Genomic DNA, 16660 nt, shown 5'->3' with positions numbered 1-16660 from the left:
AGTGAATCTGTCAGCTCCCATATGCCTGATAAACTAAGGTTATGGGCTCATTGAATTGGGAGCGCTGAGTCCAGGGATATGACATTTATATATACTTTCCCCACCATTTCCCTACTGTCAGCTCTAAAAGCCACGGCTGCATGCGTCCTGCGGACTACATAGGCACATGCTTCTATTGAGAGGACCAATTTACAATTTGTATGAAGTAAAAAATCTTGGAATGCTGGTTCTCTGCAGCTTGTACGTTTTAGATTACATGCAGTGCATTGCTCATTCCGACCGACAGTCTTTCTGACAGCTCAGTTTGTAGCCCTTTTTTTTTCTCTACTGAACACTCATAAAGATGGCGTACCTTTCTTTTTAAGTCTATATTATGTGATTTTATGTTCTAAAGAATCTTATTAAACTTTCATATGAAAATTACTATCAGAGTTGAAATATAGAGTAATGAATATTGAACTGTATGCAATAACAGAAGGACATTTTTCACAATCGTATCTAATATCACTGGATTTGATGTCGTCTTGACTTTCCTGTGAGGACCTCCCGGAGAGCGCCCTGCAATCACAACACTATCCCCTTCCAATTGCTTTTTCAATCCAAGAATATGCCAAAGAATGTATAATAGTAGAGAAGAAAATGGGAAAGGAAAGAAGTTAGAAGAAGAAAAAAAAAGGGGGGGGGGGATCAAAAGAAGAATTTAAAGAGGAAAAAGGTACCCTAGAATCATATACCTTTTCAGGTATGGTGGTTTTTCCAAATTGCTGTACAAAGCCACTTACTGTATATACTTGAGTATAAGCCTAGTTTTTCAGCACATTTTTTTGTGCTGAAAAAGCCCCCCTCGGCTTATACTCGAGTCAGACATGGCTTAAAAAAAACAAAAAAACCTCCATATTCACCTCCCAGCCGGCGGCTGTGTCTCTGGCGGCGGTGCGGCAGGCTGTTTGAATTCTTTCAGCTGTCATCCCCCGCCATCCTCTTTGCTCTGCTCTGTCATCCCCAGCCATCAGCGCCGTGTAAGTAAGAGCTGTGATTGGATCAAGCGTCAGCCAATCACAGCCGGTGCTCGATCATTCACAGTCAATCAAGCTGCTTTAGAATTCTCCCCGCTGTCATCTCTCTGCTTGGCTTTCGAATCCCCTGCCGTCAGTGCTGTGTAAGTAAGCACTGTGAGTGGATTGAGCGCCAGCTGTAATTGGCTGGCGCTCAATCCAATCACAGCGCTTACTTACACAGCCCTGACAGAGCCAAGCAGAGAGGACAGCAGGGGATTACAGCGGGGAGAATTCAAGCAGCTTGTCACACAGACACAGACGCCAGCTGGGAGGTGAGTATGGAGGGTGTTTTTTTTACCCAGTATATACTCAAGTATAGCTCGGCTTATACTCGAGTCAATAAGTTTTCCCAGTTTTTTGTGGTGAAACTTATTGTCTCGGCTTATACTCGGGTCGGCTAATACTCGAGTATATACGGTAAATTATCTCTCATGACACCGATCCTCTCCTCAGCCAAGACGCGACAGAGGTAGAGTCTCGGAACTCCACCCAGACAGCCCAGGTAGAATAAAATTTTAAGTATTCTGTTTCGAGATCCCTATATTTGAGCGCCTCCATGTAATATTATGTGATTTTTAAGCTATCGGCTTAGATTAGCATTCAGGAGGACAGAGAGAAGGACAGCACACTGAGCGGCCAGAGAGCTTGCCTGATGGAATAAGCACTGAACACATCAAACAGCTTGTATTGTAGTGTAAAACATGCAAGTTACAGAAGAAAAACGGTACAAAAATGTCACTGAAAATCAATTGTAAATGTGTTTTATTTCATGAGGTACACACAATGCAATAAACATGTTGGCAAATGTGTCGATAATTTTTTGAGATTTTTTGATTAATATCTTTTTTCCAATTTAAGAATGTTTTTTCAATGAATATGTCTTTATATGGTAACATTTAACTCTAGCAAAAAATGTGAGATGGACTTTGTGTATTCCACCCAACTCTTAACATACTGTCATAATAATTAATGCCCTGTATCACTGTATTTTAATTAGGAAATCTTTTCTATTTTGTTTTAGTACATTACCAGAAGATTATTCACCGAGATATAAAACCATCAAATTTACTACTTGGAGATGATGGCCACATTAAAATAGCCGACTTTGGAGTAAGCAATCAGTTTGAAGGCAATGATGCTCTCCTGTCAAGTACTGCTGGGACTCCAGCCTTCATGGCACCTGAAACTCTCTCAGATTCTGGCCAGGGGTTCAGTGGCAAGGTAGAGTATGATTTAATTTACAGATCAGAGAAAAGGAAAGTATACCAGAAATATTTCTGTACTCTAAATAGGTAATGAATGTTCTTTTCTGTTACTTGCATAGTGTCAAACTCATACTGCTGTGTAGGCAGGAGCGTAACTATAGGGGATGCAGGGGATGGGTTTCACCCGGGCCCAGGAGCCTTAGGGGGCCCATAAGGCCTCTCTTCTCCATTTAGGGAACCCAGTACTATGAGTAAAGCATTATAGTTGGGGGCCCCGTTCCAGGTTTTGCATTGGGGCCCGGGAGCATCAAGTTATGCCTCTGTGTGTAGGGTATAATAAAGAAGTGTTGATTGCAACTTTGGTCACCAGTGCGAAGTTTGATGCTTTGACTTTATGTATGTATGACTTGAGATTATCAAAAGGTAATTTTTTTCCCCTAGAAAGTCTTTTCTAGAACATACAGTATCACAAAAATGGAAATTTATTTTTTTCCACATCTACATAGAACGCTGTTGATCATTTTCTAAAGGGCAATTCTTTGAAGTTCTTGATTTGCATGTTATGCTATTGACATCACATCATTTAATGTTGCCTACATACTGTGAAAGAGATTCACAGAGGACACAGAGTACACTCTCAAGGGGAAGTGTAAATTCTTGGAAGGCAATAAAGCCTTGTCAACAACAACCTGTCATGGTTTGCTAAATTTTGCTCCAAACAGCCCTGTACAGGGTTGTAACAAATCATCTTCCCGATTTGAAACTCTTATAACTCACGTTTAACTCCTTGAGGACACGGCTTATTTCGGACTGACGGACACAATGACTTTTGGGGGATTTTTAAAAGCCACATCTTTTTTTTTTTTAGGATAGCCATTTGAGGGCTAGTCTTTTGCGAGCTGACTCTGATTGGCCAACACTGTTCATATGGGCAAAACTGGCTAATCTAAACAGCATGTAGCTTCTTGTAGTGCACAGCAATCTCTGGCACTTCTATTGAAATGAATGGAGTGGCAATCAGTATGCTCAATCACCTCTCCATTTATGTGTGGACCTTCAGTACCCCGTTCCTGGGGTAGGGGAGGGGGTGGGGGGGATTCATTTATGGGAAAGAGTTGTTATAAAAATTAATGCAAAATGTAAACACACATTTCTGTCCCCATGGTCCACATTAAGCTGCGTGGCATATAAACACAATAGTATGTTCTGCTTGAAGTTTGACATTCATTGGCATGTCAGTAATGGATACTAGTAATGACATAAGGGCAACTAGAGAAATGCAGATAACCCATATCTTCAATTTACACTCTAATGGAAATATTATATTTCCACATCTGTGCCTTGTATGTGTCGTTATATAGTCATTAGATTTCGGAATCTAAATGTTCTTGTCTCCCTCTGTTACTAGGCGCTAGATGTCTGGGCAATGGGAGTCACCCTTTATTGTTTCGTATTTGGAAAGGTAAGCAACATTATAGACCTAAATCATAGAATCAATGTAAATTAGTTTTGGTAACATGAACACCAAACAGCAGTTAATACTATCAATCACCGTCTTCCAATCAAATAATTTTTATTGGCAAATTAAAGTGATTAAAGTAACTCTTGTGCAAATTCTATGGATTTGTATCCATAGGATAGGTGATAAGTGTGATCGATGAAGGTCTCACCCAACCCCAGAACAGAATCCCATGTCCCTCTCTTTTCGTCACTGAGAGCTCTCAAAATCCATCCACTGTGGAGATTGAATGGAGCAGCGGCTCCATTCATTTAAATGGGGCTGACGGAAATAGCCGAGTACAAGCGCTCAACTATCTACAGCAGTTGAGAATGAATGGAGTGGCACTGCGCATGTTTGACCACCGCTACTCCATTCAGTCTCCTCTTCACTGCGGGGTTGCAGTGAGCCTACAGTGAGGAGGAGAGGGGGACAAGGGACTCTCATTCTTGGGATCAGACGTTTATCACCTATGCTACGGCTAGGTGTTAAGTCAATGGTACAAGCTCTTTAACCATTTTTGTGATTTTGTTTTTTAGTGTCCTTTCATGGATGAATACATCTTGGTTCTACACAACATAATAAAGCATAAACCAGTGGAGTTCCCAGAACAGTATGTAATATGTGTCATATCTGTCCATGGTTTTATTATATATTGGTCTAAATTGCAAAAATGATAAGTATTAAGCATCATATTCAACCACATGTAATACATTCCACTCGGAGTAGAATCTATTAAATTGTGGCAACCATTGCCACCATCGTGTTCAATATTACAAATTAATTAAAGTGATCTGTAATGTGAAGGACTGTGTTAACTATTGATCTGTACTTCACATACTCCATGAAAATGTAATAAATTGCTGCTTTCTTTCTAATATTGAAAAGGGTTTTCCAGTTATGAACTCTTGATGGCCTATCCTCAGGATAAGCCATCAATAGCAGATTGGTGGGGGTCTCAAGTGGCGGATCAGCTGTTTTCCAAGCCACTGTGCTCATGGACTGAGCTGAATTCTGCCCGAAGCGGACAGCTCTCTCCCCACTGCAATGGCACAGGCTGGGAACTTGGCCTGCAATAGCAAGTCGGTCCACAGCAGTGGAATCAGAGCTGTCCACTTCTGGCAGAAATCAGCTCTATGCCTGAGTGCAGCAACCTAACAAACATTATTGTTGTTGGTCCTGAGTGGTGGACCCCCACCAATCTGCTATTGATGGCCTATCCTGAAGATAGTAGCCCATGAGTAGCTCATAATTGGACAACCCCTTTAAAGAAATTGAAGAACCTCTAATATCATTGAAAGAGTATGTGCCCTTTTATAATATTCATTTATAATTTACCTTAAAGTGATATTATAACCCATTGACATAACACGGGATGACCTAACCTGTTTACGTTATTTATCAACACAGTATATTAGCATGGATTGTGCCCTAATTTTGTTGACCTGAGTAATAGAAAGCTAATTGTTCTTTTGGTTGCTTTTCTGTTTAAGACCAGTCATTAGTGATGAACTTAAAGACTTGATTATAAGAATGCTGGATAAGAAGCCAGAAGATAGAATTGGAGTTCCAGAGATAAAGGTATATCATTATTTTGGATTGTTATAAATAATGTATTAACCTTCATTTATCACATGTGTATTCTTGGGGTTGTCCCATTTGTAGCTATGGTCCTTAGAATAGGTCATCGATAGCAGATTGGCAGAAGTCTGCGACTTTGGACCCCTTGGTGAGCAATTTCTTTGTGTACTGAGCTATTTTACTGCAGGAAGCAGACAGCACTCTGCATTGCGCAGTGGCGTGGATTGGTATTGCAAGCTGAGTCCCATTCACTTTAATAGAACTCAGTCTGCAGTATCAAACTAGGCCATTGTGCAATGCATGGTGCTGTCTGCTTCCTACAGCAAAACAATTCAGTACACAAAGACACTGACCAAGGGGAACAGCTGATTACCAGGGGGTCCCAGGTGGTGGACTCGTGTCCATCTGGTATTGATGACTTACCCTGAGGATAGGTCATCCCTAGCTAGAGGTGGGACAACCCCTTTTAGAAGAATTATAAAAGACTGAGAGCTTTTACAGAAAAACCCTTGCCACAAAGCATCTTGTGTGAAAGCATAGAGTATGATATTACAGTTAGCATGCCTGTGGCCATGATGTGTGTAGATTACAACTCAAAGAGATTGTCTAATGAGAGAAAAAAAATAGCCTAAACGTGTGGTCGCCATTAAAATAACAAAGTAACGTATACTGACCTTACTGATGTCTAAGCCCTCCAGTCTCCCACAGCTCTAGTTCCCTGTGGCCTTATCCTTCGGTATAGCGCAATCACATGCCATCTATATGTGTGACTGCCATGGCCAATCATGGCCTTAAAGATTCCAAAACTGGGGCCAGTAACTGGTCACAGCGGTCATGCGCTCAGACTGCATGTGATTGCTGTACCTGGGAGAGGGAGGGGACCGGAGCAGCAAGGAACATTGGTATGGTGAGCATAGATTACTTTATTGTTTAAACACCACCCTAGGCTATGACATTGGACTTGATTGACAGTCCAACATCACCTATTGACAGTGAGCAGTGGGGACAACCAACTTAATGGATTCACAGGGCCCAGATCTAAGAAGAGCCAGTACGGGTGAACAGAGTTGAGTGTCAAGGAAAAAAAAACGTCAATGGAGTCAGTGAGACCACGACTACAGGGCCATGCAGCCAGCACCGATGCCTTTATGACATCATAGATCCCCTTTTAAAGTCATTATCCTACAAGTCAGACAAACTCAACCATAATAACTAATTCATTTAGTGGAGTTTATATAATTGTTAACATTCTAGTAACATTTTTATTGTCTGAGGTCACATCTCCGTGTATACCATAACATTTACCAAAGTTGCCCAAATGCATATGTATACATATGTTATGTGTATATCAGTATCAGATGGAGACGACTGCATAATGCTTCCGTATTGCTCTCAACATTTAGCTAAGTGGTCCCAACATTTAGAGGACTTCATTGTGGCCTTAGTGTTATAATGTGTATTTGGAATCTATTAGATGGGTGCAATTGTTTACAGAGATGATTAGTAGAGATGAGTGAACGTACTTGGATAAGCACTACTCGTCCGAGTAATGTGCTTTATCCGAGTATCTCGCCGCTCGTCCTGAAAGATTCGGGTGCCGCTGCAGCTGACAGGTGAGTCGCAGCGGGGAGCGGGGCAGAGCGGGCAGGAGAGAAGGAGAGAAAGATCTCCCCTCCGTTCCTCCCGGCTCTCCCCTGCAGCTCCCCGCTCCGCAGCGCGTCCCGAATCTTTCAGGACGAGCGGAGAGGTACTCGGATAAAGCACATTACTCGGACGAGTAGTGCTTATCCGAGTACGTTTGCTCATCTCTAATGATTAGGTATGAAAGCTTAATACTTTATATATAGAGATGAGCGAGTATACTCGCTAAAGGCAATTGCTCGAGCGAGCATTGCCTTTAGCGAGTATCTCCCCCGCTCGAGACTGCAGGTTCGGGTGCCGGCAGCGGGGGAGCGGTGAGTAGCGGCTGTCAGCAGGAGGGAGCGGGGGGGGAGAGAGGGAGAGAGAGATCTCCCCTCCGTTCCGCCCCGCTCTCCCCCGCAGCTCCGTGCCCGCTGCCGGCACCCGAACCTGCAGTCTCAAGCGGTCTCAAGCGGGGGAGATACTCGCTAAAGGCAATGCTCGCTCGAGCAATTGCCTTTAGCGAGTATACTCGCTCATCTATATTTATATACTGTTATTTTATTTACCAAAGTATGTACAGTATTTGAAGGGAATGTGTCACCAGGCTTCACCCTTCTAAACCATTGGCAGCATGTTAAAAGTCACTATAAAAACATTCTATATGTATCCATTATGACTAGAGATGAGCGAGCATACTCGATAAGGCAAACTAGTCGAGCGAGTAGCGCCTTATTCAAGTACCTGCCCGCTTGTCTCTAAAGGTTCGGCTGCCGGCAGTGGGCGGGGAGCGGCGGGGGAGGAACGGAGGGGAGATCTCTCTCCCCCCTGCTCACCGCTGCAACTCACCTGTCACTCACGCCGGCACCCGACTCTTTAGAGACAAGCGGGCAGGTACTCGAATAATGCACTACTCGCTCGACTAGTTTGCCTTATCGAGTATGCTCGCTCATCTCTAATTATGACCCATTAGCTTTGCACATCGCTTGAAATTAACGTAAAAAATCCTGCACTGTATGCTAATTACATCTGAACACTCTGATAAGCTTTGCTAGGACCATGCCCGCAGCCCGGAATATCCCCTGTAACCCAGTCCCTCTCCTTGGGCCAGTCCTGCTCTGACTTTCGGGTCACTGGCATCTTCACTGGCCTGTAGGCAACATCATCCATATCAATCAAAGGGAGAATCTAGATTACAGAGGATACTCTCTAATTGAATTATGTAATAAGAAATATCTTTATATGATGTTGTTATTTGCTTAATCCCATTGCAAGCAAACAATTGATAACAAAAATGCACATTTATGAGAAACTCTCATTCCCTGTCTCTTTCGTGCAGGTGCCATTTTTTGGCAGCTTGTAGTCTGTGAAAGGACTGCTCACATAACCTGTCATAATGTGCCCTAAGGCATTAACTGTTGCAAATGGATCCTAATTGTACTAATGGCATCTGCAGGGAAATGCTGTGATATCGTATTTTCTGCAGGCTGAAATGATAAAGTGGCTGCAAACTAGCTTGACTTTAAATCCTTACACTGTATTACAAATATGCAAATACCTCAGCAATAATGTTCAAAGTTCAAAATATTTCTTTTACCGACACTGGTTTCAAATCTTGAAAAAAATCTTAGAATTAATGGTTGACCTACTTTTAAGATACTTAAAAATTCTTCGGCGTTAACTTTTTTCCCATAAGCTCCATAATAACAGACACATCAAACGACTACCTTTCAGAGTAGTAGAATTTATTGTGTCCCAGTCAGTTGTATGAAGATGCTATTTACATCCACTTGCCTCCGCTTTGCAGCACATAAATCTTATTTAAACAGCATAATTATTCATAAAAACATGGACTCAGATTTCTTTCCATGCATTTTTTCCCCAGTGAAAACAGAGCCATTTAACCCCTTAGCAATGAACGACAAATATATCTGCATGGGTGCTACTTCCTGCATGAAAGATATAGCTGTCACAATGATGTTTAAGGTAATGCCCAGTGGAATATACAGCCCTGTTCCTGCAGGGTGCTAATGGGTTACAATGGCAATCAGTCCTGGGTCTGCCACTGGTATGTGCCTAAAAAGCTAAACCATGTATATTAAAATGGAAAGAGTCCCTGCACCACAAAAAAATATATACTAGATTTTTCCTTATTTTATTTCTTAAAAAAGTGTTCACAATAAAAAATATATATTTGGCAGTGCTGCAATAGTGACGACTAGAGACGAGCAAGCACCCGAATGCTCGGGTCCGCGTTATTCGAGTCGAGCTTTTCGGAAAATTTGAGAGCTCTACTCCAGTAACGAACCCCATTGACTACTTTTCTTTCTCTCCCTCTCCCTCCCCAACAAAAAATTTGCCATTTGCCAAAATAGGCACATCACAGCAAGGAGGAGCCAAAAACTGGGGCGGGGTCGAACACGGCATGATGCTTCTTCGAGTAACGAGCACCATCTAGTACGCTAATACTCGAACGAGCATCAAGCTCGACAGAGTACGTTTGCTCAACTCTAGTGACGACCTGTAGTATAAAGATAACCTTATATTTATACTGCACTGTGAATGGCCTAAATTATTTGCAATTTGCTTATTTTTTTACATTCACTCCTCAAAAGATGCATAAAAATTACTTTTATAAATTAAAATTATATGTAGACCAAAATGGTGCAAATACAATAAATTACAACCCCCCCCCCCCCAAAAAAAAAAATCTAAAACCATACTGACCTCTAAAATTAAGTTAACATGTTGCTCTTACTGTACTGCAAACATCGTGAGAGCGAAAAATTCCCTTCCAAAAAAATGTATACAAGCCGATTAATAAATTATATCTACCCTAAAATTGTGCCATTGCAGAATACAACTTATTCTGGGGGAAAAAAGCCAAGCTCTCCTGAAACTATATTGATGATAAAAAAGAAAAGCTGTGGCTCTTGGAATGTGCAACATATGAATTAGTTGTACTACAGCTGAAATTTCTGCAATTTGTTTATATGTTATCAATGTTATTTTAGGTTCATCCTTGGATAACTAAAAATGGTGAAGACCCAATGCCACTTGAGGAAGAGCATTGTACGATTGTGGAGGTCACTGAGGAAGAAGTGAAGAATTCAGTCAAGCTTATCCCAAGTTTGACAGCCGTGGTATGATATCTTGTACTACTTCCGCTATATGATTTTCTTGTTGTAGCACTTATCTGTAAAAATAAGGTTCGCAAATGTTAAAATTACCAATATTTTTCTAGTTTCTACATAGTCCAGTCTCATTTTTTTTTTTCAACGATAGTTTTTAATATAAAAGAATATAGCAGTCGGCAAAATTGTACAGGCGTATCATGGTAAAGTAATTACAAGGTATTGTATATTTTGGCTAGGCTAAGTATATCAAAATAGTAGCATTGCGGTATTGCCAGCTTTCTCACCTTACATTGCTGTTATTCTCGTTAAAACACTTCTTAGTAAACAATGGCCTGGCCAGGGACAAATTACAGGGCAAGATGTGAGAGGGGGTAGGGTTGGGACTGGGTATGTTCTGGGGGTGGTAGTGGGGTTTCCACTCTCCCGGGGCTGAAACCTGGAGGGGCAAGGGAACTACAGGTCCCTCCCCCGGATCAAGTCTTCATATTTATAAAAAAAGCATAGGAACTATTAAAGCATGGACAACTCAGACACATGTGTGCATTACCTAAATATTTGAAAGTTGATTCACATTTTCCTCTAACTAAAACAAAATTGGTGGAGAAGATGGACAAAGCCTTAAAATAATAGATATACAATACAGGTATAAGATATTATATCGCACTAACATGTACATACAGGGTATTACTGGCACATATTTGAATACACAATCTTCTAGATCAGATGTGTGTGAGAACAGTTGGGGTGAGAACCATTAGGTTAACTAAAGGCCCTTTTAAACGCAATGATTATCGCTCCAAATTCGTTCAAACGGCCAAAAGTGAGCAAAAATCGTTACGTGTAAACGCGGGCAGTCATGCACTATTTATTCAATTGTTGCTCAATGCTGGTTTTTAGCCAGCATAAAACCTATCATTTGATCACTCATAATTCATTCTATTTAAATGGAATTTCGAGCGGCTGCATGATGAGGTTTGTTTGCCTTTAATAGATAATGAGTACACTGTTTACTCATTATGTACTCTGTGGAGAGGAGACAATGGAACCCAGCTGGCCAGATAACCATCGCATAAACACACGCAGATGATTAAAAGCCATTATCTGTACATGTCATTTTATTAAAACATATCGGCAGTTTGTTTAGTCGTGCGGTTGTTTAAGTGATAATCGTTGTGTGTAAAAGAGCCTTAAGAGTACTTTTTCACGGAGTGAGAAATAGTTGGAACAAGCGAACAACGACAGAATTGTTTGCTTTGATACACGCGCAGATAATTGTTTACATTTTCTCAGAATTTGCTTGTTCACTCACTCGTTGGTCTTTCGGGGGACTGTGCCTGGGAACGGGAATGACTAAACGATCGCTTTTTACACACAACTTGCAAACGACTGAACAACTATTTCTATCCCTGCATAAAATAAACAACTAACAATGAGCAAACAAACTATTATTTGCCGTTCAGTTGTTGGCGATGTTTACACTGAACAATTATTGTTACGTTTTGCATGATCCAATGATTTTTTGAACAATAACACTGTGTTACCAGGGTCTATTTTTCTGTGTACAGATAGGTGTTCTTACCTATATTCAGGGTGCTGAATCCAAATATGGCACCCAAAATTGTCTGTAAGGCAAGAAAGATACTGAAGTTATAGACATCTAAGAAAGTAGGATATTCAATATTGTACCATTTTGTTACAATATATTGACCATTAACCCTTTGCAATCCAGTTTTGGATACAGGGTTTCCTAGGGGGCTTTCTCTTTCTGCCATTATACAATGGCGCCATCAGCTGGCTAGAGCCAGTACTGCAGTATGTGACATGCCAGAGAGGCCCCCAACAACAGACCGAACAGTAATCTACAGTAAGAATACCCTGCTGGACGTCTTCCGACATCAGAGCTGTACAGCCTTCAATCGGAATGTCTTCAGACGTCAGACAGTGGATTGGAAATGGTTAAAGCCATTGGCCTCATTTATCAAAACTATTTAACAGGACTTTCTGGAGAGATACAGGGATTTATCAAACGAGAATGGTGAAAGTTTTTACCAGCACATACATGCAATTAAAAAATGGTTTGAAGGAAAGTGGACACTTACGATGCCGGCTGATTACTGCTGAAATATTCCAGGAGAGAACACTGGCAGACATAAAAGATAAACGTGACTTATGCAAATATTGCATCTAATGTCCTATATTTTTAAGCCACTTATACCGTATTTCCCTGAAAATGGGTTCTGCCCTCATAGTAAAACCTATCAGATTTTCGGGGGAGGCTTGAAATATAAGGCCTCCCCTGAAAATAGGACCTAGTTTAGGTGCCCCACGAAAAAAAAAAACAATATTCACCTGGTCCGCGGCGTCCCGATGCCTCCTGATGGTGTCTGTCAGCAGCGCGGCGTCCTCCTCGTCTCATCACTGATCTTCTGCTGGAGACGGGGTTTTGAATACCCCGCCTCCAGCAAAGCGAGCGCTGTGATTGGCTCATTGAGTGCTGGCAGCCAATCACAGCCGGAACTCGATGAACCAATCACAGCCATTCAGCTATATTTTTGGACCCAAATGTGTTCTGCCTCCAGTGAATTTCATTACCAAAACTTTAAATCCTATTTTAAGATCCTAAACATGTCACAATCTGTTCGAATGTGTGTGCTTATATAACATGCAATGTACAGTTACTAGTAATCAGAATTCAGGGTGAGGATGTTCACTTGTCGTAGATGGTTATTAGACTGTTTGGTTTCCATGGGAATATGCAGAATTTTGTCTTTTATTCCCATATGAAGAGCAACCTTAAAATGCAGTAGGCAGTCAAGCTTTAAAAAAGTGATATATTTTAATCATGTTGAAGAGTTTCCCCATAGATTATAGCCAGCACTGACACTATTAAGTATGCAAATTTAATTAAATCATTTCAGTGGATTGGATTGATGACCTATATTTAGTTGTGTTGTTTCCTCCACTGCTCTAACATATTTTTTTCGGAGCAGTTAGTTGCATTCTGTTTTGATAAAACAAGATCACTATAAAGCTATCAGTCCTTTTCAGAAAGGAGAAGAGGTGTATAATGATGATTTAAGAGAATATTAATCTCAAATGGTAAGATTTCCAGTAATACGGCGACCTTCTGGAATAATGTGATAGGTTATTATGTGAAATACTTCGTGGACAGTGGACAGTTTGGGGAAATATCTTTTACTTAAATGAATGTATTTTGGGCTGAAAATCATTTTCGCAATAGGGTTTGCTTAAAAACTTGCGTTCTTCTCATGACTGCTGCAGCCAGTCAGTTGGCATAGTGGTCATATGCCATTCTCCAGGTGAGTACGTGACAGGTGAGTTGCGGCCATAAGCAGGGGGTAGCGGGGAGGGGGGGAGAGGGAGAGAGAGAGATCTCCCCTCCGTTCCTCCCCGCTCTCCCCCGCCGCTCCCCGCCCACCACCGGCAGCCGAATCTTCGCTCCCGGGCGGGAAGGTACTCGCTAAGGGCAATGCTCGATCGAGCAATTCCCCTTAGCGAGTATGCTCGCTCATCTCTAATAAATATGTTTTTGAGTCCTTTAGAATTTTTCAAATTTCTGTCCTGATGCAACCCGTCCTGCTGCAGAAGTAGGACGGATTCTACGTTCATTTATCTGACAGCAGTCATTTTTGTCAATGATTGCCCCTTAGACAAAATAAGCCATTAGAAATGACTGGAGTTATTTGGGGATCTACTTATAGTACTGTGCATATTGTGTGTTTCACTATTTTTCTTTTTTTATTTCCTGGACAAGTGCTTTAAACACCCCGGTGCAACAAAAAATATGAAAAAGTGTCCATTCCTATAAAGTCAGTAAATGAAATATAAAATTGTTGCGCTTCACTGGGGATCCAAATATAAATCAACCAGGAACAATGTTTTCTTTCTAATCCACAAATGAAGTTGACAATTCACACAAGCCACTTTTGTATTAACTCCACCCACTCTCATGATGTACATGTATGTTATGGGATGGAAGGAAATCCCAAGGAAGTCTCAAGAGCTGAGCTTGCGCTATCTGCAGTGGGAGGCCAGCTGCAACAGCAGGGATCACACAGAACTCTAATCCCTACCATTAATTCATTACCCTGCTGTGATTTATGTTGTTTGTAACATATACAGAGTTAGGGTCCTTTTACACGCAACAATTATCGCACAAAATTCGTCAAAACAACCAAAAATGAGCAATAATTGTTACATGTAAACGCGGGCATCATGCACTTTTTGTTTGAACGATGGATTTTAGCTCTACATAAAATCAATTGTTCAGCTAAAAGACTGAGCAAATACATTCCATTTGAATGCATTTTGCTCATCTTTCAAAAGAATGAAGGATACACAGTGTACAGGTCTGTTTACACGCAAAGACAATCTTTCAGACAATTGAAAGATTGACAGTTTTAGTGATCATTTTGCATGTAAAAGGGCCTTCGGGAAATGTTTGCAGAGGCCAGCATGTGGGCTGGGCTCTACACACAGCGGAACTGTTCTCGCATGGGCTGTCAGCAGAATACATTGTAATCTCTGGCACCTGCTGCGAACATACTGTGCGGTCTGTGTTATCACTCCGGCTAAACAATGGATTTTAGACTCACCTTAAAATCATCGTTCAGACGAAAAGTAGACGATGGTTGCATTTACACGCAATGATTATCGCTCATTTGCCATCGTTTGAACAAATTTGGAGCAAGAATCGTTGTGTGTAAATGGGCCGTAATCCTTGTGTTTTGCTTTGCATACATAATCAATACAGTGTTTAAACACAGGCCCAGCTCAGCAAACAACTCATAGAGGAAAAAGAAGGTCCTTTTACATGCAAATGAAGATGATAAAGTGTTAATGCATATTAACACTTTATGCAAATACATCTTTAAATCTTTCAGGCATTTGAATGATTATATGCGTTTAAAAGAGCCTTTAGCAGAGGGAGAGAGCTATCTCTGTGAAATCATCGCCCCCCCCCCCCCTTCCCATCCGAGGGTCAATGGGTTGCCATGGCTTGTCACCGGTAAGAAGACAAATAATACAGGTACTGCACGTATTATCTAAGCAATCATAAGATCACAGGTTCAAGTCAGATAGGACACAAAAGTTTAAAAAAAACTGAAAAAAAATAATAATGAAATACGTGTTCAGTATTGCTGCATCTCTGATGACTTTTTAGTGTGTTCAATCACCAGAAGACCCGGTGAGATCATGTGATAGTTGCCATGATCCCGAAACGGTACTCTAGCATCGCAGTAAGCATGTAGCTCAAGTACATGGTGGGGCATGGGAGAGCATAAAAATGTAATATAAAAATAACTTGGAAAAACACTCCAAGCTCGACATCATTCAAACTTAATGAGTGCCGCAGTACGCAGTCATGCATGTAAATAACAAAGTTTGTTTTATGAAAGTCATTTATCAATGCAGAGTTTTGCAAAAGCCATTGCCAAACCAAATTGGAATGTTTACAATTGTGCTACAAGTCATCCAAGATCAGCTTGTCTGTAGAAATATGTATTGCTGCTATTTTTTCCAAACAAAATTTCCATGCAGTCTTGTATGTGGAGGCTGTTTTTCTGTGGTGCTAAAATACAAAATGTAGACATGATCCACTTCTAAAATAACACTTACATTAAAAGGGCTGTCTAACTGACTGCAGGGGAAATTATAGCATTGTGTGCCAGCCATTCATATATGTGGCCATCTATGTAACAGATGAACAGCATGAGTCTGTCGGGGTCACTATTACTACTGGGGCTGATATAGGGGTCACTATTACTACTGGGGCCGATATAGGGGTCACTATTACTACTGGGGCCGATATAGGGGTCACTATTACTACTGGGGCCGATATAGGGGTCACTATTACTACTGGGGCCGATATAGGGGTCACTATTACTACTGGGGCCAATATAGTTAGTTAGTTATCACGCTTGGATGACGAGGGTCCGTAGCACCGATCTAGAATGACCACGACCAGGAGCATTGTTCCATTCAGTGTTGATGTCGGAGGAGGTACCGTTGCCTATCTGTTGCACCCACGAGTGCCGCTGATGACCAGGAGGCCTCCGCCATCCGGCAAGGGGTCGTCTCTCGATTTTGCTAGCAATTGCTGCGGTTAGAGCACCGTGGGCCGGAACAGCTTCTGACAAGCGTGCAACATGACAAAAAAGTGCGAGTCGTGTCCTTGTTATTGTTCCTGTGATTGACTCAAGCCCCATGCAAGCTTGTATCTCGCTGTTTCTTATGAAGTCAAACCAATGGACATGAAGAATCTGGCGTTGGCATCGCATGTGAAAGGAATCCAGACGCTCAGTGGTTTGTGACAGCAAGGTCCAAGTCTCCGAGCCGTACAATAATATTGGTATAACGCAGGTCTGGTAGAATTGAATCTTAGTCCTGAGTGTTATGTTCTGCCTCCGCCAGAGTTTATTCAAGGACCTCATTGCTGAAGCTGCCAGTGCTATTCTCCGCGGGGTGTCTGGAAGTGCTCTCCCATCTGTGTGCTGAACGCTGTCGAGGTACACAAACTCACTGACAGCGTCAACTGTC

General features: G+C 41.5%; 1 protein-coding gene across 3 annotated transcripts in view; it reads left to right on the top strand.

Annotated features, from left to right (window-relative positions):
* Positions 1 to 16660, top strand: part of CAMKK1 (calcium/calmodulin dependent protein kinase kinase 1) — a 204229-nt gene that overhangs the window by 172082 nt on the left and 15487 nt on the right. For all 3 annotated transcript variants that reach the window (XM_066576900.1, XM_066576892.1, XM_066576908.1), the window contains exons 10-14: positions 2080 to 2279; positions 3672 to 3725; positions 4301 to 4374; positions 5255 to 5342; positions 9977 to 10105. In XM_066576900.1, coding sequence (XP_066432997.1) covers positions 2080 to 2279; positions 3672 to 3725; positions 4301 to 4374; positions 5255 to 5342; positions 9977 to 10105 — 545 coding nt within the window. The remainder of the gene's footprint in view (positions 1 to 2079; positions 2280 to 3671; positions 3726 to 4300; positions 4375 to 5254; positions 5343 to 9976; positions 10106 to 16660) is intronic.

Source organism: Eleutherodactylus coqui, chromosome 1 (genome assembly GCF_035609145.1).
Source record: "Eleutherodactylus coqui strain aEleCoq1 chromosome 1, aEleCoq1.hap1, whole genome shotgun sequence".
Taxonomy (NCBI): domain Eukaryota; kingdom Metazoa; phylum Chordata; class Amphibia; order Anura; family Eleutherodactylidae; genus Eleutherodactylus; species Eleutherodactylus coqui.
Note: the sequence above shows the minus strand (reverse complement) of the source record. Positions and strands in the feature narration are given on the sequence as shown.